Consider the following 20,889-nt stretch of genomic DNA (forward strand, 5'->3'; position numbering starts at 1 on the left):
GAAGCACACACACACTCACACACGCACACACACACACACACACACACACCTTTTAGCAAGAGTCACTAGATGGTGATTAGGGGCAGGAGGCCTGGCTGGCTTTCTCTCCCTCCCTCCCAGGAGAGTTGTGTTCCTGCCTCTATGATTGCACTGGGATGAGGGTGAGTGTAAGGGGTGGCTAGTGAGATGGAGATATGATAATGTATAGAGAGAGGGATGGGTGGAGGAGCAAGGTAAGTTGGTGTGAGTAAGGATGTGCAGGAGTAGGGTAGGGAAGGCAGAGTGATGGGGATGTGATGAGAGGCACAGCAGGATGAGGTGGAGTGATGCTCTGTATTCACCTTTCCTGATCCACTGAGATCATTGAAACATTTGCGGCATGCACCCAGGTCCTCCTGACCACATCCCTACTTGTGCCCTCCTCTGTAATGTGCAACCAGGCTGGGTTGATCTCACAGGGAGGTCTCTTCCGTCGAGGTCAGCGAAATCGTGGCCAGAGAATCTGCTCACTTTCCAATTGGCCGTGGGTAGGCTGGGCGCCATGGGGACGGACATGTTGTGCGACCAATGGCGGGAGTGTGTGGGGAGGGGGGTGATTAAACCTCCAGGAATACACCCGACCAGAGTTGGCAACCCAGTTACATTACCACGTTAGTGCACTACAGAACCAGATTCAAGGAGGATGCATTTGTCCGAACTTTAGTTCGGCCGCAGTTGCAGTATTGGGTGTATCCGTGTGAAAGGACATTAAAGCCAGAGAGAGAGTACAGTGCAGATCCACCGGGACCTGGGGGTACTGGTGTATGAAATACAAAAGGATATTATGCAGGTACAGCAAGTGATCAGGAAGGCCAATGGTATATTGGCCTTTATTGCAAAGGGGATGGAGTATAAAAGCAGGGAAGTCTTGCTACAGTTATACAGGGTAGTGGTGAGGTCACACCTGGAATACTGCGTGCAGTTTTGGTTTCCGTATTTACGAAAGGATATACTTGCTTTGGAGGCAGTTCAGAGAAGGTTCACTCGGTTGATTCTGGAGATGAGGTTGACTTATGAGGAAAGGTTGAGTAGGTTGGGCCTCTACTCATTGGAATTCAGAAGAATGAGAGGTGATCTTATTGAAACATATAAGATTATGAGGGGGCTTGACAAGGTGGATGCAGAGAGGATGTTCTCACTGATGGGGGAGACTAGAACTAGAGGGCATCTTAGAATAAGGGGCCGCCCATTTAAAACTGAGATGAGGAGAAATTTCTTCCCTCAGAGGGTTGTAAATATGTGGAATTCGCTGCCTCAGAGAGCTGTGGAAACCAGGACATTGAATAAATTTAAGACAGAGATAGACAGATTCTTAAACAATAAAGGGATAAGGGATTATGGGGAGCAGGCAGGGAAAGCTGAGTCCATGATTGGATCAGCCATGATCGTATTAAATGGCGGAGCAGGCTCAAGGGGCTGTATGGCCTACTCCTGCTCCTATTTCTTATGTTCTTATGCCATGGATGGAAGACTAGAGTTATCGGGAGAGAGTTCATCGAGTCACAACCACAGGCGCCTGCAGCCATTCGGCCCATCGAACCTGTGCCGGCTCTGTGACAGAGCAATCCAATGGTCCCAATCCTCCCTCACTCTTTACCCCCATAGCCCTGCAAACTTTTCCCTTTCAAGTATTTAACCAATTCTCTTTGGAGATACTCGGGACTGTTTCCACCAGAGCAGAAAAGGCCAGAAGAGAATTAATAGCAGTTTTAAAAATTCTAAAAGTGTTTCGATCGAGTGAATGAGAAAAGATACTTTCTCTGGTTAGGGAATCGGTGATAAAGGATCACCGATTGGAAAATGTCTGTAATAGAGGGTTTACACAGAGAGCATGGGAAATTAAATAAATATTCCAAATATAGGGAGAGAGCGGGGCAGTAGGATTAGTTTGGGATTGATACAGGGCTATGGGGTGTGAGCGGGGCAGTGGGATTAGTTTGGGATTGATACAGGGCTATGGGGATAGAGTGGGGCAGTGAGATTAGTTTGGATTGATACAGGGCTATAGGGAGAGAGCGGGGCAGTGGGATGAGTTTGGGATTGATACAGGGCTATGGGGAGAGAGCGGGGCAGTGGGATTAGTTTGGGATTGATACAGGGCTATGGGGAGAGAGCGGGGCAGTGGGATTAGTTTGGGATTGATACAGGGCTATGGGGAGAGAGCGGGGCAGTGAGATTAGTTTGGGATTGATACAGGGCTATGGGGAGAGAGCGGGGCAGTGGGATTAGTTTGGGATTGATACAGGGCTATGGGGAGAGAGCGGGGCAGTGGGATTAGTTTGGGATTGATACAGGGCTATGGGGAGAGAGCGGGGCAGTGAGATTAGTTTGGGATTGATACAGGGCTATGGGGAGAGAGCGGGGCACTGGGATTAGTTTGGGATTGATACAGGGCTATGGGGAGAGAGCGGGGCAGTGGGATGAGTTTGGGATTGATACAGGGCTATGGGGAGAGAGCGGGGCAGTGGGATTAGTTTGGGATTGATACAGGGCTATGGGGAGAGAGCGGGGCAGTGGGATTAGTTTGGGGATTGATACAGGGCTATGGGGAGAGAGCGGGGCAGTGGGATTAGTTTGGGATTGATACAGGGCTATGGGGAGAGAGCGGGGCAGTGGGATTAGTTTGGGATTGATACAGGGCTATGGGGAGAGAGCGGGCAGTGGGATTAGTTTGGGATTGATACAGGGCTATGTGGAGAGAGCGGGGCAGTGGGATTAGTTTGGGATTGATACAGGGCTATGGGGAGAGCACGGGGCAGCGTGATTAGTTTGGGATTGATACAGGGCTATGGGGAGAGAGCGGGGCAGTGGGATGTGTTTGGGATTGATACAGGGCTATGGGGAGAGAGCGGGGCAGTGGGATTAGTTTGGGATTGATACAGGGCTATGGGGAGAGAGCGGGGCAGTGAGATTAGTTTAGGGATTGATACAGGGCTATGGGGACAGAGCGGGGCAGTGGGATTAATTTGGGATTGATACAGGGCTATGGGGACAGAGCGGGGCAGTGGGATTAATTTGGGATTGATACAGGACTATGGGGAGAGAGTGGGGCAGTGGGATTAGTTTGGATTGGGTTAAATTATGAGGTCAGGTTGCATTAACTCAATTTGTATTCCCTTGACAATAGGAGAAAGGGGAGTGATTTGATTGAGGTGGTTAAAATGCTTAAAGGATTCAATAGGGTAGATAGAGAGAGACTATTTTCTCTGGTGGCGGGGGGGCGGAGTCAAGGTGCAAGGGGACAGAACCTTAAAGCCCCCCCATTCCTGGGACCATTCTGGTTAATCTCTCCTGCACCCTCTCCAAGGCCTTGACATACAAAAGAATGGCCTAGAATTGGACACAGTACTCCAGCGGAGGCTGAACCGGCATTTTATAAAGGCTTAGCATAACTTCCTTACTTTTGTACTCTGTATGCCTCTATTATTAAAGCCCATATTCTTTGCTAACAGCCTTCTGAACTGGTCCTGTCACCCTCAAATATCTCTGTGCATAAATCCCTCGGAGCTCTCTGTTCCTGTGCCCCCTTTATAATTGTACCCGTTGGTCTATATTGCCTCCCCTCATTTGTCCGACCAAAATGTATCACTTTACACGTCTCTGTGTTAAATTTCATCTGTCATTGTGTGCTCCTGAAGTCTGTTCCGATCCGCCTCTCTGTTAACTAGGTATTATCAAGGGACACGATGCAAAGGTGGGGAAATGGAGATGAGACGCAGATTTGCCATGATCTATTTGAATGGTGCAACAGGCTCGAGGGACTGAATGGCTTCCCGCTGTTCCTATAATCCTCAAAAAATGTGTTTACTAGATCTTGCTTCCAGCTCCTGATTACAGGAGATAACAAAAATAATATCAATTGCTTTGGGTGAAATTCCATTCCAATACCCACTGCTTCTTTAGCTTGAGCCTAGTGATGTTAGTTGAGGGATAAATATTGGCCCGGGACACTGCGCCGAACTCCTTTGCGAATCATGGCCATGGGATATTTTACATCTGGCTGAGAGAGCAGGTGGGATCTCGGTTTAACATCTGATCTGAAAGACAGCACGGCCGACGGTGCAGCATGCCAGAGAGGAATAGCCAAAGAGGCGATAAGCTTTGCTCGACAGAGAGGGCGAGCTCTTGGGCCGACAGTACCGCCACCATCGGATTGGCCACTCGCACTTTGCTCCGCATCAACTTCGTTTGAGGGCAGGTGACAGCGTTGAAGTGGAGCGAAGTGCGAGTGGGCGGAGGGGTGTGTTCTCCACCACACGGTGGGAAATGCGTCTTCCTGCCTCTCCAACATTGCGCAGCAAACTCCCTTCTTCAAAACTTAACACTCAGGCCTTTCACCGAGCTGGCAATGGGCCGAATGGCCTTCTTCTGAGCTAAATCATTCGGTGATTCTACAAAGTCACAGGGTCAATGGTTTCGATGCTTTTAAACGATGTTAGTTATACCGAACCAAAACGAGATTTTTTCGAAACCTCTGAAACAAAATGTTGTCAGACCACAATGTAGACACAATTTGGACACAAAATTTCCTGAATCATTTTGGGGTGGGGAGGGAAGGAAATTATTTGAAGAGCAGCATATGACGTAAAGAGAAGAGTGCGGCAGGCAGCAAGGAAGGAGGGCGAGGTTACGACAGACTGCTCCCAAGCTGTCAGCCTGATGCTTAATACGACCCGGTCCTACCTGAACTTTGGGGAGTCCTTCAGACACTCCTCGAAGTCCACACAGATGGTCATCTTGGCCAGCATACACGGGCACAAAGAGGTAATGGGACAGATCGACTGGCTTTAGTGCTCCATCTTCTCCAGAGACAGGCTGTAGCGTGTGGTGCTCTGTGCGGTGGAACAGTTGCTTTGCAAGAGGAAGGGTAATGTGGGCGGAGCAGGGCCTGCTGACCACATCCTGGAAATAGAGAATCAACTGTAAAATTACGTGAATTTTCAGATCGAAAAAGACAGTGCCCTCTACCGAACCCGCCTCAGATCAGTCACTTGGTGTGGAGCTCACAGCTATCTTCAGTCAACATCCATTTCTGAGCTCATCAATGTCAGCACTGGAGACTAGAAGAGGGTCAACAGTCAACACTCCCAGGGTAGGTATAGGGGGTTAGATACAGAGTAAAGCTCCCTCCACACTGTCCCATCAAACACTCCCAGGGCAGGTACAGCACGGGGTTAGATACAGAGTAAAGCTCCCTTTACACTGTCCCATCAAACACTTCCAGGGCAGGTACAATATGGGTTAGATACAGAGTAAAGCTCCCTTTACACTGTCCCATCAAACACTCCCAGGGCAGGTCCGGAATGGGGTTAGATACAGAGTAAAGCTCCCTCTACACTGTCCCATCAAACACTCCCAGGGCAGGTACAGGGGGTTAGATACAGAGTAAAGCTCCCTCTACACTGTCCCATCAAACACTCCCAGGGCAGGTACAGTATGGGTTAGATACAGAGTAAAGCTCCCTCTACAACTGTCCCATCAAACACTCCCAGGGCAGGTACAGTATGGGTTAGATACAGAGTAAAGCTCCCTCTACAACTGTCCCATCAAACACTCCCAGGGCAGGTACAGCACGGGGTTAGATACAGAGTAAAGCTCCCTCTACATTGTCCCACCAAACACTCCCAGGGCAGGTTTTTCCAACTATCTCTAACAAGTGAGAGTCTAACCACAGCCTCTTGACATTCAACAGCGTTAACATCGCCGAATCCCCCACCATCAACGTAACTGGACCAGCCACATAAATACTGTGGCCACAAGGGCAGGTCAGAGGCTGGGTATCCTGCGGCGAGTGTCTCACCCCCTGACTCCCCAAAGCCTTTTCACCATCTACAAGGCACAAGTCAGGAGTGTGATGGAACACTCTCCACTTGCCTGGATGAGTGCAGCTCCAACAACACTCGAGAAGCTCGACACCATCCAGGACAAAGCAGCCGCTTCATCGGCACGCTACCCACCACCTTCAACACTCACTCCCTCCACCACCGGCGCACCGTGGCTGCAGTGTGTACCATCTACAAGATGCACTGCAGCAACTCGCCAAGGCTTCTTCGGCAGCACCTCCCAAACCCGCGACCTCTACCGCCTAGAAGGACAAGGGCAGCAGGCCCATGGGAACACCACCACCTCCACGTTCCCCTCCCAGTCACACACCATCCCGACTTGGAAATATATCGGCCGTTCCTTCATCGTCGCTGGGTCACAATGCTGGAACTCCCTCCCTAACAGCACTGTGGGAGCACCTTCACCACACGGACTGCAGTGGTTCAAGAAGGCGGCTCACTACCATCTTCTCAAGGGGCAATTAGGGATGGGCAATAAATGCCGGCCTTGCCAACGATGCCCACATCCCAGGAACTAAATTTTAAAAAGGTACAGCATGGGATAGTTGCAGAGTAAAGCTCCCTCTACACTGTCCCATCAAACACTCCCAGGGCAGGTACAGCATGGGGTTAGATACAGAGTAAAGCTCCCTCTGCACTGTCCCATCAAACACTCCCAGGGCAGGTACAGCATGGGGTTAGATACAGAGTAAAGCTCCCTCTACACTGTCCCATCAAACACAGTGAGTCTACCTATACAAAATTGTCTCTCTCAGACTGCAGCCTTAGTGTTGCACAGAGCAGTTGCACCAATAATTCGATGCGCGGACTCCCAGGCTGCCTGTAATGTTTTGTGTTTGATGGATAGATTGAGTGTGAGGGTGCGGCCTGGTTTCCATTATTTGAGAGGTGTGCTCCTGTATTGCTGGCTGCACTTCAGTCCCACGCCCCTGATCTTTGGTCAGCTGAGGCAGCGTGCGAGCAGTTGGGAGGGCCTCTCCATCGATCCGCTCCTGGGCCTGGCCAAGGTGGCCACCCACAGGCGCAGGCCCAGGTTGCTGGGAATTTTCGGCCTGGGCTGCCTGCCTCTCTTTCGCAGCGATGTGGGTGGACGGCTGTCCCTGGAGAGGGAGCTCGCGGTGTGCCCCGATGCACTTTCTGCGACCAGTGGGCACCGGAGGGAATAGTAGATAGATGGAACGGAACAACAATTAGAACTGAGGGAGCTGGACTGTCGGAGGGGCAGTACTGAGGGAGTGCCGCACTGTCGGAGGGGCGGTACTGAGGGAGCTCCGCACTGTCGGAGGGGCAGTACTGAGGGAGTGCTGCACTGTCGGAGGGGCGGTACTGAGGGAGCGCCGCACTGTCGGAGGGGCAGTACTGAGGGAGCGCCGCACTTTCAGAGGGGCAGTACTGAGGGAGTGCCGCACTGTCGGAGGGGCGGTACTGAGGGAGTGCCGCACTGTCGGAGGGGCAGTGCTGAGGGAGCGCCGCACTGTCGGAGGGGCGGTACTGAGGGAGTGCTGCACTGTCGGAGGGGCAGTACTGAGGGAGCACCGCACTGTCGGAGGGGCAGTACTGAGGGAGTGCTGCACTGTCGGAGGGACGGTGCTGAGGGAGTGCCGCACTGTGGGATGGGCAGTACTGAGGGAGCGCTGCACTGTCGGAGGGACAGTACTGAGGGAGCGCCACACTGTCGGAGGGACAGTACTGAGGGAGCGCCACACTGTCGGAGGGACAGTACTGAGGGAGCGCTGCACTGTCGGAGGTGCAGTCTTTCGGATAAGACGGTAAACCGAGGCTCTGTCTACTCTCTCAGGTGGACTATTTCAAGAAGAGCAGGGGGAGTTCTCCCCGGTGTCCTGGCCAATATTTATGGATGCATTTATTTGAACTAGCTGAAAGGCAGCCGTTTCTCTGATTGGCTCTCCATTATCACATGACCTATTGCTAATTGGTCCCCTTGGAGGATAAGCCGTACCCTGAAGTTCCTCCGGAAGTGTAACTGGAACCACCCAGCCCAAGTTCTGACTGATTTTCCAACTTGTAATTCGATCAGTTTTGACTTCAGAAGCCACAGAGGATAGATCTCCCCAAAGGGCACCAAGTTCCAGCCGAAGTCCCTTACCCAAGCGTAATAACCCCCCCACCCTGCCATAGATGGGGCATTGTGTGCGGATTGTGAACAGGTTTATTGGGTATGAAGTGAATAGTGACAGTGTCATGACTTCTGCATTTCATCCACCTCAACGATGTTCCTTGTAACACACTTACCGAGCTTGCATGCACCAGGGGGTTGGAAGAACATGATCCGTCTTCCCTGAGTTCCCTCTCTCCCCTCCGTTTCCCCCACTCCTGTGTCTCCCATTCCCCCCCACTCACCGTGCGCTCTCTCTCTTCCCCCCCCCCGCCCCCAAGGCTCTCTCTCCCTGTGTCTCTCTCTCCACGCCCCCCACCCATGTGCTCTCTCCCCCCCATGTCTCTCTTTCCTCACCGCCCCCCCACCCTTGTCTCTCTCTCTCTACCCCCCCACTCATGCGCTCTCTCTCCCCTGCACTCTCCCACCCAATCGCTCTCTCTCTCTCTCTCCCCCATCACCCCCAGGCTCTCTCTCCCCATGTCTCTCTTCACGGAGCACTTTACATTGCTGCTTGACTCTTCGCATTGTAAACAACTGCTGAGATAGCTGGTAACCCCGGGGAGCTCCAACTGTGTAATTGGAGTGAAAACTGCTTCTGAGGGGTTGCATCAAATCTCCCCCCAAGAAACAAACTGCTCCTGGCCCTCCGCTTCCCTCTTCCCCCCCTGCCCCGTTCCTCTCTCTGCCCCCACCCCGCTTCCCCCTCTCTCTCCCCGCTCCGCTTCTCTCCCCCCGCCCCACTTCTCTCTCTCCCCCCGCCCCACTTCTCTCTCTCCCCCTGCCCCACTTTTCTCTCTCCCCCTGCCCCACTTCTCTCCCTCTCTCCCCCCGCCCCACTTCTCTCTCTCCCCCCGCCCCACTTCTCTCTCTCCCCCCGCCCCACTTCTCTCTCTCTCCCCTTGCCCTGCTTCCCTCTCTCCCCCCGTCCTGCTTCTCTCTCACCCCACTCGGGGCTCGGCGAATGCGTGGAGGATATAGTTGACTGCTGCTGGATGGATTGGAGGCCACGCGGTGTTGGATCGGGGCCGGTTCCGGTTCGGGCGTTGTGCGGGGGGAGGTGGGGGGGGTTGCGATGGGAGAGGAGGACGCATGTGCAGAAAAGTGTTAGTGGAAATTGCACTGAGGGGGGGGGGGGGCGGGGGGGGGGGGAAATGGAGATATTAGTCCTAACTCTCGCTTCTGCGAAAAGGGAGACTTAGTACAAATAATTACTCCGAATATTTATCCCTCAGTCAACATCACTAAAACAGAACGACCCAAATTTCCCCCCTCCCTTAGAGACGGTATTGGAATGGGGGCAGAAGGATGGGCCAACCCGTCCTAAATTTTCCCTGGGCTGGGAGCGGCGGGAATGGGTTGCCCGTGCTGCCACCCATCGGGCCTGCGCCGACCCCCTTCTGCCCCACGAGGGAAATCGCCGGTCGGTGACACCGACAGCCTTCCCTCGCAGGGAGCTGGCTGTGGCTGGGCCGCGCATCCGTCCTTAAAGAGGAGGGCACGCTGTCGCCGCCGTCTCCCATTGTATTTTAATTATTGGCCGACTCCAAGTTTGGCCCGACAATGGTGGCCGGGCTGGGACTAACTGCAGAGTTCCAGCGGCCTTCCCCTTGAACTGAAGGGGAAGGATGTTGAGACGTGTCAGCGTGGCGCTGATGACTTGTAACGTCGGCTGCCCCGCTCCAACGGCACCTCCGGCCCTCAACACCACCCCATCCGGAAATAGAAAACAAAGAGATGAATATCGGTCCAATCACCAAAAACCTAGTGCATGGGTGAATGCGCCTACTTTTTGGTTTTGGGGGGGGGGGGGGGGGCAATTTTGGCCCAGTGATCTGGTGATTATCACATTGCGGTTTGTGGGAGCTTGCGGCAGCGTGCGGTCGAGGGGGTCGTTCAGCCCGACTGCCCGCCTCTCTTCCGCGGTTACAACTATTTGAAGTGCCCCCTGATTAACGGGGGCACTAAAACCGACAAAATAAACCAATTAAACTTTGGACGTTAATGGATCAAATTAAGATTCTGTTCCTGGGGGTGATGATGCACTTCCTTCCCTCCAGTGCCCACCTCTCCCGGAAGCCCTCGAGCGTACCGGTGGACACTGCGTGCTCCATCTCCAGGGACACCCTGGCTCGGATGTAACCGCGGAAGAGAGGCAGGCAGTCGGGCTGAACGACCCCCTCGACCGCCCGCTGCCCGGACCGGTTAATGGCCACCTTGGCCAGGCCCAGGAGCAGTCCCACGAGGAGGCCCTCCAATCTGCCCGCCCCCCCTCCGCACAGAGGCCCAAAGATCAGGAGCGTGGGACTGAAGTGCAATAAGAATTTGTGGAGCAGCCCCTTCAAATAATGGAAGAGGGGCTGCAACCTCATACATTGTCATCATCATCATCATAGGCAGTCCCTCGGAATCGAGGAAGACTTGCTTCCACTCTTAACATGAGTTCTTATGTGGCTGAACAGTCCAATACGAAAGCCACAGTCACTGTCACAGGTGGGACATACTGTCGTTGAAGGTAAAGGAGGGTGGGACTGGTTTGCCGCACGCTCTTTCCACTGCCTGCGCTTGATTTCTGCATGCTCTCGGCAATGAGACTTGAGGTGCTCAGCGCCCTCCCGGATGTACTTCCTCCACTTAGGGCAGTCTTTGGCCAGGGACTCCCAGGTGTCGGTGGGGATGTTGCACTTTATCAGGGAGGCTTTGTGGGTGTCCTTGAAACGTTTCCTCTGCCCACCTTTGGCTTGTTTGCCGTGAAGAAGTTTCGAGTAGAGCGCTTGCTTTTGGAGTCTCATGACTGGCATGTGAACAATGTGGCCCGCCCAGCGGAGCTGGTCGAGTGTGGTCAGTGCTTCGATGCTGGGGATGTTGGCCTGGACGAGGACGCTAATGTTGGTGCGTCTGTCCTCCCAGGGGATTTGTACGATCTTGCGGAGACATCGTTTGTGGTATTTCTCCAGTGACTTGAGATATCTACTGTACATGGTCCATGTCTCTGAGCCATACAGGAGGGCGGGTATTACTATGGCCCTGTAGACCATGAGCTTGGTGGCAGTTTTGAGGGCCTGGTCTTCAAACACTCTTTTTCTCAGGCGGCCGAAGGCTGCACTGGCGCTCTGGAGGCGGTGTTGGATCTCGTCGGCAATGTCTGCTCTTGTTGATAGGAGGCTCCCGAGATATGGGAAGTGGTCCATGTTGTCTAGGGCCGTGCCGTGGATCTTGATGCCTGGGGGGCAGTGCTGTGCGGCGAGGACAGGCTGGTGGAGGACCTTTGTCTTACTGATGTTTAGCGTACGGCCCATGCTTTGAACATATATGTGAAACACGGACTCTTCCAGATCGCAGAAATTACAGGCAGCTTGGGAGTCCGTGAACCGATTTAAAAACCAATTGCACGGGACTGCTCCGTGCAACACCCTCCAGGCCAGTCCCCAATAAATAGTGGGAGGACTCTCGCATAGAGAGCAGTCTAGTGGGCTCCCACATTACAACTGTGACCACACTTCAAAAAGTACTTCATTGGCTGAAAATGCTTTGGAACGTCCGGTGGTCGTGAAAGGCGCTATATAAATGCACTCACACTCCAAACTACAACTATTTTAGTTGCACCTGTAAATCAAATGTCCCTTATTAAAGGGATAAATTAGATGGCAAACTTTAATACAAGTGCCCCCCAGATTAAAGGGGGGTGGCACTAAAACCGATACAATAAACAAATTAACTTTTGGCAATAAATTTAATTCAAATCTGCACACTCTCAGACTGCAGAGTGACATTAGCATGACAGAGGGTTTGACGATGATGTTGAGACATGTGATTGGTGTAACAGGTCTGGGAATGCTTTAGCAGCCTCTTATTGGACGGGGTCTAAGTGGGTTGCAGGGGGCTGGTCTGAGTATATAAGGCAGGCCGAGAGTAGGTGGGACTGTTTGTTGGGAGCAAGGTTGCATTGAGTAGTGTGTGGGAAGGGGGGTTGGTGGACAGTGATGTGGTGCCTCGTTTCAGTGCTGCTTCTAGTTGGAGCAGTTTGCTCGAATAACCGGGAGCACTCCAAGTATCGGAAGCTTCTGCAGAGCAGGTTCAGGGCGACCCATGTGCCCGGCAGGATTGCCGGTGGCTGGAATCCTGCCTCTGTCCCGGGGACCGCTGCCTCCCCCTCCTCCTCCTTCCCGCAGACACTCACAGCTCTGTGTGGGGAACAGAGCCTGCTGGTGACTGCCAGCTTGGACTTGTTGGGAACTGGCCACCTGATCCAGGCTGCAGACCTGACCCTGGGCCCCCTGGGCTGCCCCTTCACTCAACTTGACGCTCGCACTAACACCGTGCTCTTCCACCACCAGCTCTCCGAGTGTGGCATTGCTGTCGTGGTACGGGGACTGAGTGAGACTGGCGGGGGGGGGGGGCTGGTGTGCTGGGGGCGTCCCCTCAATCGCCCCCCTTTCTCTTTCTTGGCCTTCCATTCCAGCTGCTCCCTCTCACCACCTGCCTCTTCCCCCCCCTCTCTCTGCTTCCCCCTAATTTGCAGCTGGATTTGTGGTTAGTTTAACAATAAATATTTTCCAGGTGACTGCACACCAGCTGATCTACTCCACCCACCTCTACTACACACCCAGGCCCACCCGATCGGTCATTGTGAGAAGCAGTTCAGCCATCGCCCTCATTGAGTGCCGTTACCCCAGGTAACCTCATCCTCCACTGTGCTGCCTTGGCCCCCAGTAGCCAAGTTGAGACTTGGGATGTTAATGACCTTTCAACTCTTCCTGCAGGGAGATTCGTGTCAACAGGCAGGCAGTGTGGCCCCCCTGGGTTCCATCCAGCTCTCTGCAGACTGGAGGCACATTGGTATCCTACTCCCTGCGCCGGATGAACGGTAAGGACTGAAATAGATGTTGTGATGGGTAGCTGGAATTTCTGAGTAGTTGCTGGTTAAGCAGGTTACGTAGCTATCTGGTTTTCTACTATTGGTTCCAGATGACTGGGGTGCGGAGCGTACCTCCAATGTCTACCACCTGGGTGATTCCATCAATGTGGAGGCCTCTGTGATCACCACGGACCATGTACCATTGAGGCTTTACGTTGACAGCTGTGTGGCGACACTGACCCCTGACAAGGACTCCACGCCCAGATACCACCTCATTGACTCCAACGGGTGAGGGCCTGTGCAGTTGGTTCTGGGCCAATGACCCACAAATTAGTCTCGCTGACACATTTGGCGCTTCCTCTTTCCTTCCAGCTGCCTGATGGACAGTCGAGCCGAAGACTCCTCCTCGTCCTTCGTGTCTCCGAGGGTACATCAGGACAAGCTCCAGATCAAGCTGGATGCGTTCCGATTCGTGGATGTCAGGAGCTCAGTAAGTAACGGTCACATACACACAATTGTCAGCCTGGTTTTCTCCAATTGAATATTGGGAAGACCGAAGCCATTGTTTTCGGTCCCTGCCACAATCTCCGTTCCCCAGCCACAGACTCCATCCCTCTCCCCAACTCCTGTCTGAGGCTGAACCACACTGTTCGCAACCTTGGTGTCACACATCCGCAGTATAACTAAGACCACCTATTTTCACCTCTAACATGGCCTGTCTCCACCCCTGCCCCAGCTCATCTGCTGCTGAAGCCCTCATCCATGCCTTTGTTACCTCCAGACTTGACTATTCCAACGCACTCCTGGCTGGCCTCCCACATTCTACCCGACGTAAGCTTGAGGTGATCCAAACCTTGGCTGCCCCGTGTCCTAACTCTCACCGAGTCCCACTCACCCATCACCCCCTGTGCTCACTGCTCTGTCCTAACTCGCACCGAGTCCCACTCACCCATCACCCCCTGTGCTCACTGCCGTGTTCTAACTCGCACCAAGTCCCGCTCACCCATCACCCCCTGTGCTCGCTGACCTACATTGGCTTCCAGTTAAGCAATGCCTTGACTTCAAAATTCTCATGTTTACAAATCCCTCCTTGGCCCTTGCCCCTCCCTATCTCTGTAACCCCCTCCAGCCCCACAACCCCCTCCCCCCCCCCGAGATGTCTGCACTCCTAATTCTACCTTCTTGAGCATCCCTGATTATAATCACTCAAACATCGATGGCCGTGCCTTCTGTTGCCTGGGCCCCAAGCTCTGGAACTCCCTCTCTACCATCTCCTTTTAAACCTAGCTCTTTGACAAAGCTTTTGGTCATCTGTATTTTCTTGTGGCTCGGTGTCAAAATTATTTGTTGTCTCATAACACTGCTGTGAAGCACCTTGTGATGTTTTACCATGTTAAAGGCGCTATATAAATACAAGTTGTTGTCGTAGATTGATGGACTGGCTGGAGACTGCTAAATAAGCCAACGTACTGCTGGGAATGTTCTCAGGGCAGAGAAGGATGAAGGGGGATTTGAGATGTTCAAATTTATCTATTTGATGGAATAAATGGGAAGAAACTGTTTCTAGTGGCAGGAGGGCCGGTAACCAGTGGTCACAGATTTAAGAAAATTGGTGAAAGAACCAGAGGGGAGATGAGGAGAAACTTTATGAAGCGGCAAGTTGAGTTGATCGGGAATGCGTTGTCTGACAGGGCAATGGAAGCCGATTCATAAGAACATAAGAATTAGGAGCAGGAGTTGGCCATTCAGCCCCGCGAGCCTGCTCCACCATTCAATAAGATCATGGCTGATCTTCTACCTCAACTTCACCGTCACACATTATCCCCATGTCCCTTGCTTCCCTTTGTTTCCAAAAATCTATCGATCTCCATCTTGAATATACTCAACGACTGAGCCTCCACAGCCCTCTGGGGCAGTGACTTCCAAAGATTCACCACCCTTTAAGTGAAGAAATTCCTCCTCATCTCAGTCCTAAATGGCCTACCCCTTATCCTGATACTATGACCCCTGGTTCTAGACTCCTCAGCCTGGGGGAAACATCTTCCCTGCATTAACCCTGTTGAGCACCTTAAGAATGAGATCACCCCTCATTCATCTAAACTCTGGATTATAGGCATAGTTTAATCACTCTCTCATAGGGCCAATCCCCTCATCCCAGGAACCAGTCCAGTGAACTTTTGTTGCACTCCCTGTAAGGCAAGTATGTCTTTCCTTGGGTAAAGAGACCAGAACTGTACACAGTACTCCAGGTGTGGCCTCACCAATGCCCTGTATAATTGTAGTAAGACTTTGTTACTCATGTACTCCAATCCTGTAGAACAGGCTTGTCTGATTCAGGCAGATCTTAATGTGTTGGGTGACTGGGCTCAAGACTGGAAAATGATGTCTAACTTGGGTAAGTGCAGTGTTATGCATGTGAGCAGAACAAATGCTCAACATTCATATGCTCTCCAGGCAAAAGCATTAAAGAGATGGAGATGTGGGCATTCTAGTGCATACAGCTTTAAAGGTACACGAGCAATGCTGTGCAGCGATAGCCAGAGCAAATAGGGTGTTGGGGTGTATCCATAGGACAATTGAGTATAGGACAAGGTGTACTGTTTGTGTACAAGACCTTAATTGGGCTGCACTTGGAACACTGTCCAGTTTTGGTCTCCTCACAGGGTAGGTGATATTGAGGCTCTGGAAAGGGCGCAGAAGAGGGCCACTAGACTAATTCTAAGGCTTTTTGTTCGCAAGATAGGTTAGAAGAGTTGGGACTCTATACCTTCGAGCAGTGTAGACTTTGGGGGGATATGATTAAGGTTTGTAAGATAATGAAGCGAATAGACAGTGTTCCAGCTGACTATATTTCAATTAAATAGTTTAGGCAGGACCAGGGACACATGAGCTGTATAGGGCTAGATCAAGATTAGATGTGAGGAGGTGGTTCTTTTCCTAGAGAATACTAGACCTCTGGAATCAGCTTCTGTTTCATGTGGTGGATGCAGACTCACTGAAGTCCTTCAAGCGAGAGCAGGATTTGTTTCTGGCTGCGGTGGAGATTAACTCTTACTGCAGGGAATTCAGGGCCAGAGTGATCTTCTGGGCTTGTTTCGATCGCCTTGATGGGTCAGGAATTTCCCAGATTTTTTTCCCAAATTGGCCTGGGTTTAAATTTTTTTTGCCTCCCCCAGGCAATCATTTGGGTGGGATGGAGAGTGTATATGTTGTGATACACAAGGTATGGCGATTGTGTGTGACAGACTGGGTGGACCAGAGGGTCTCTACCTGTCTGTCATTGTTTGTTTGTAAAGGCCAACATACTATTTGCTTTGCTAATTGCTTGCTGTACTTGCATGTGAACTTTGTGATACATGCACAAGGACACCCAGGGTTCATCTGGGTGCAAACATTTCCCAGTCTCGCCATTCAACAAATATTCTGCTTTTTTTTTCCTACCAAAGTGGATAACTTTATTAGTAACTTTCAAAATGGAATTGGATAACTATTTGATGGGAGAAATATTTTCAGGGCTATGGGGAAAGAGGAGTGTGGGACTAATCGGAGAGCTCTTTCACAGCTGGCACAATGGACCAAATGACCTCCATTTTGTGATCGACGAATCTGTCTCTTGTAGATTTTCATCAGCTGCCGTTTGACCGTTGCTGTGGCAGTGGGGAGGCCCGATCCAGTCAACAAGGCTTGTTTCTTCCGAAAGCCAGCCAATGAGTAAGTGCCTCTACCTCTGGTATTTCTGCACATCACTGATGGCAATTTCTCAGGCCTCCTGTTTATCTTTCAGGTGGGTTCCAGTGGAGGGGTCCAGCGAGATTTGCTTGTGCTGTGACCAGGGAACCTGCGGAGGTGGCAGGAGAGGGTGGAGCATTGACCTCGGGCCGCGAGCAACTGGTAGGTACCACCTGAGGAAGGACATGTTTCGAGTTAGTCGTCGTCACCATAGGTGGTCCCTTGAATGAGGATGACTTGCTTCCACAAGAGTTCACAGATGTTTCAATGAAGGACCCGATATTCCAGTCTTGAACTCCAGGGGTGGAAGATGCCTGTGCATGGATTTTTTAATGTGTGGTGACCGTTGCATACCAGCCACCACACGGGCTTGACACAGCTAGGTCTTGGTCCAATGGCAAGGGTTAACCAAGACGACACGAGACCAGCTCTGCTGCATGGACCTAGTGCGCACACATTGCAGTGTGGGCTGGGCTGTGCTGCCCCTGGGCCCTCGCCTCTCCTGGACCCTGTACCCTCCATTTGCCACACCTTTGCCCACAATGTTCCAGGGCCTGGCACTCCAGCTCTATTTATAGCCCTGACCTGCAGTGGTGTTCTCATGATGTTGGGGTGGCCCATGATGTTTCAAGTTAGTATAGAATAAATGACCCCTGTGCTGTGACCTACATTGGCTCCCAGTCCAGCAATGCCTCGAATTCTCATCCTTGTGTTTAAATCCCCCCTGGCCTTGCCCCTCCCTATCTCTAACTTCTTCCAGCCCGAGAATCCTCCTTGAACTCTACAGCTCATCCAATTCTGCCCAATTGTGTATCCCCCATTCCCTGACACCCTTCATTGACTGCTGTGCCTTCAGCTGCCTGGGCCCCAAGCTCTGGAACTCCCTCCCTAAACCTCTCCGTCTCTCTCTCTCTCCCTTTAAGATGCTCCTTAAAACCTACCTTGTTGACCAAGCCTTTGGTCACCTTTCATAAGAATATAACAAGAATTAGGAGCAGGATTTGGCCATTCAGCCCCTTGAGCCTGCTCTGCCATTCAATGAGATCATGGCTGATCTTCGACTTCAACTCCACTTTTCTGCCCGATCCCCATATACCTTGAGTCCCTTAATATCCAAGAATCAATCTGTCTTAAATATACTCAAAGACTGAGCCTCCACAGCCCTCTGGGGCAGAGAATTCCAAAGATTCATCACCCTCCGTGAAGAAATTCCTCCTCATCTCAGTCCTAAATGGCTGACCCCATATCCTGAGACTGTGACCCCTGGTTCTAGACTCTCCAGCCTGGGGGGAAACATCCTCCCTGCATCTACCCTGTCGAGCCCTGTAAGAAATTTTAAATGTTTCAATGAGATCATTCTTCTAAACTCTAGAATATAGGCTCAATCTCTCCTCGTAGGGCAATTACCTCCCCCCATCCCAGGAATCAGTCTGGTGAACCTTTGTGCACTCCCTCTATGGCAAGTATATCCTTCCTTAGGTAAGGAGACCAAAACTGTACACAATACTCCAGGTGTGGTCTCACCAGGGCCCTATATAATGGCAGTAAGACATCTTTACTCTTGTACTCAAATCCTCTTGAAATAAAGACCAACAAACCATTTGCTTTCTTGATTGCTTGCTAATAATGTGGCTCGACTGTGTCAATTTTTGTCCGATTGTGATGTCTTACTGTGTTTATGGCACTGTATGAATAAATGCAAGCTGTTGTTTCTAGTGTCTCAATTTGAGGATGACCAATTAAGGAAGGTAGGCGAGGTTCAGATGGGACCGCTGTTAATCCTGGCTGCTCTTCCTGGAGATGTGGCTCCGAGGGTACGGATCGAAAGCCAGAATGTATCTGATGGGCAGAAGGCTCCCGAGCACAGTAAGGATTGAGAAACGTCCGCTTGCTATAATCTTCCCTCACAGAGGACTAACTAGTTGCTCCTGACTAACCCTCATCCATGCCTTTGTTACCTCCAGACTTGACCATTCCAACGCACTCCTGGCCTCCCACATTCTACCCAACGTAAATTTGAGGTGATCCAAAACTCGGCTGCCCCGTGTCCTAACTCACACCGAGTCCCACTCACCCATCACCCCCTGTGCTCACTGCCCCGTGTCCTAACTCACACCCAGTCCCGCTCACCCATCACCCCCTGTGCTCGCTGCCCCATGTCCTAACTCACACCCAGTCCGGCTCACCCATCACCCCCTGTGCTCGCTGCCCCGTGTCCTAACTCGCACCGAGTCCCACTCACCCATCACCCCCTGTGCTCGCTGCCCCGTGTCCTAACTCGCACCGAGTCCCGCTCACCCATCACCCCCTGTGCTCGCTGCCCCGTGTCCTAACTCGCACCGAGTCCCACTCACCCATCACCCCGTGTGCTCACTGCCCCGTGTCCTAACTAGCACCGAGTCCCACTCACCCATCACCCCCTGTGCTCGCTGCCCCGTGTCCTAACTCGCACCCAGTCCCGCTCACCCATCACCCCCTGTGCTCGCTGCCCAGTGTCCTAACTCGCACCCAGTCCCGCTCACCCATCACCCCCTATGCTCACTGACCCTGTGTCCTAACTCGCACCGAGTCCCGCTCACCCATCACCCCCTGTGCTCGCTGACTTACATTGGCTCCCGGTTAAGCAATGCTTCAATTTCAAAATTCTTATCCTTGTTTTCAAATCCCTCCATGACCCTCGCCCCTCCCTATCTCTCTCATCTTCTCCAGTCCCACAACCCCCCCCCCCCCCCCCCCCGAGATGTCTGTGCTCCTCTAATTCTGCCCTCTTGAGCATCCCTGATTATAATCACTTCACCATCGGTGGCTGTGCCTTCTGTTGCCTGGGCCCCAAGCTCTGGAACTCCCTCCCTAAACTTCCTCCCCTCTCCACCTCTTTCCTCCTTTAAGAAACTCCTTAAAACCAACCTCTTTAAGCAAGCTTTTGGTCACCTGCGCTAATTTATTCTTGTGGCTCTCAAATTGATTTGTTTTGTTTTATAATGCTCCTGTGAAGCGCCTTGGGACGTTTTACTGTTTGTCCTTTCTTTCTCAGGTGTGGACATGAAGGCGATGCTGATCGTGGTGGGAGTGGTGGGGGCAGTGGCTTTGGTGCTGTCTGGCTTGGTGGTGGGTGGGGCTGTGCTCTGTGGGGCTTTGACCATCTTCAATCTGTACAACAAACTGGCCAAGTCCTCCATTTAGCCCCAGGAGGAGGCAAGCTGGACTGCGCTTACTGACTGTGATGTCTCTGCTTGGTGAAGAATTGTCCTGACAAATGTCAGGAGGTGTCACTGGGACAGTGCCCACCCTGCTCTGCCTGGGATGTCGTTGATCTGGTCGGTGGAAATCAGGCTTTATGTAGTGACAACGCTGTATTTAAGCTATAAATATATATATGTTTACTAAACTGTGTCTCCCTCCTTTTTGGGGAATAGGGTTGACTGATCCATATTCACTCATCTACTGGATGTGGTCATAAGAACATGGAGTAGGCCATTTGGCCCCTCGAGCCTGCTCCGCCATTTAAAAAAAATCATGGCTGATCCGATCATGGACTTGGGTCTACTAACCCGCCTGCTCCCCATAACCCCTTATTGGTTAAGAAACTGTCTATCTGTCTTAAATTTATTCAATGTCCCAGCTTCCACAACTGTGAGGCAGCGAATTCCACAGATTTACAACCCTCTGAAAAGAAATTCCTCCATCTCAGTTTTAAATGGGCGGCCCCTTATTCTAAGATCGTGCCCCCTAGTTCTAGTCTCCCCCATCAGTGGAAACATCCTCTCTGAATCCACCTTGTTAAGCCCCCTCATAATCTCATACGTTTTGATAAGATCACCTCTCATTCTTCTGAATTCCAATGAGTAGAGGCCCAACCTCCTCAATCTTTCCTCATTAGTCAACCCCCTCATCGCCGGAATCAACCGAGTGAACCTTCTCTGAACTGCCTCCAAAGCAAGTATATCCTTTTGTAAATATGGAAGCCAAAACTGCATGCAGTATTCCAGGTGTGGCCTCACCAATACCCTGTATAACTGTAGCAAGACTTCCCTGCTTTTATACTCCATCCCCTTTGCAATAAAGGTCAAGTCTATGCTTTTTAATGCTTCCCAGACAAGGTCGGTTGGCTTCTGATGCTACAGCCTTGTGTGAACGGGGTTGGCTGCATAACCCCATTGTTAATGTTTGGAGCCACCATTGAACAAGTATCTACAACATGGAGAGGACACTGATGTTGAGATTGGGAAGCAAGCAGATTGCTAACACGACTGTTAGCGCAGCTGAAGAACTCTTTGACAGGGGAGTGCTTCATCTGAACAATC

The 20,889-nt window shown here is 51.7% G+C and overlaps 2 protein-coding genes across 3 annotated transcripts in view; one reads left to right on the top strand and one right to left on the bottom strand.

The window, feature by feature from the left end:
* acap1 (ArfGAP with coiled-coil, ankyrin repeat and PH domains 1) overlaps positions 1–20,889 on the bottom strand; it is a 164,448-nt gene that overhangs the window by 135,504 nt on the left and 8,055 nt on the right. For both annotated transcript variants that reach the window (XM_070863210.1, XM_070863211.1), the window contains exon 2: positions 4,723–4,941. In XM_070863210.1, coding sequence (XP_070719311.1) covers positions 4,723–4,787 — 65 coding nt within the window. In that variant the 5' untranslated portion in view covers positions 4,788–4,941. The remainder of the gene's footprint in view (positions 1–4,722; positions 4,942–20,889) is intronic.
* LOC139232839 (zona pellucida sperm-binding protein 3-like) lies at positions 11,982–19,768 on the top strand. The gene is made up of 9 exons (XM_070863332.1): positions 11,982–12,362; positions 12,559–12,674; positions 12,762–12,865; positions 12,967–13,144; positions 13,229–13,346; positions 16,476–16,567; positions 16,641–16,747; positions 18,302–18,451; positions 19,620–19,768. Exons 1-9 carry the CDS (start codon positions 11,982–11,984, stop codon positions 19,766–19,768), a joined length of 1,395 nt encoding a protein of 464 aa, XP_070719433.1.

The sequence above is a fragment of the Pristiophorus japonicus genome, chromosome 20, assembly GCF_044704955.1.
Source record: "Pristiophorus japonicus isolate sPriJap1 chromosome 20, sPriJap1.hap1, whole genome shotgun sequence".
NCBI classification, from domain to species: Eukaryota; Metazoa; Chordata; class Chondrichthyes; family Pristiophoridae; genus Pristiophorus; species Pristiophorus japonicus.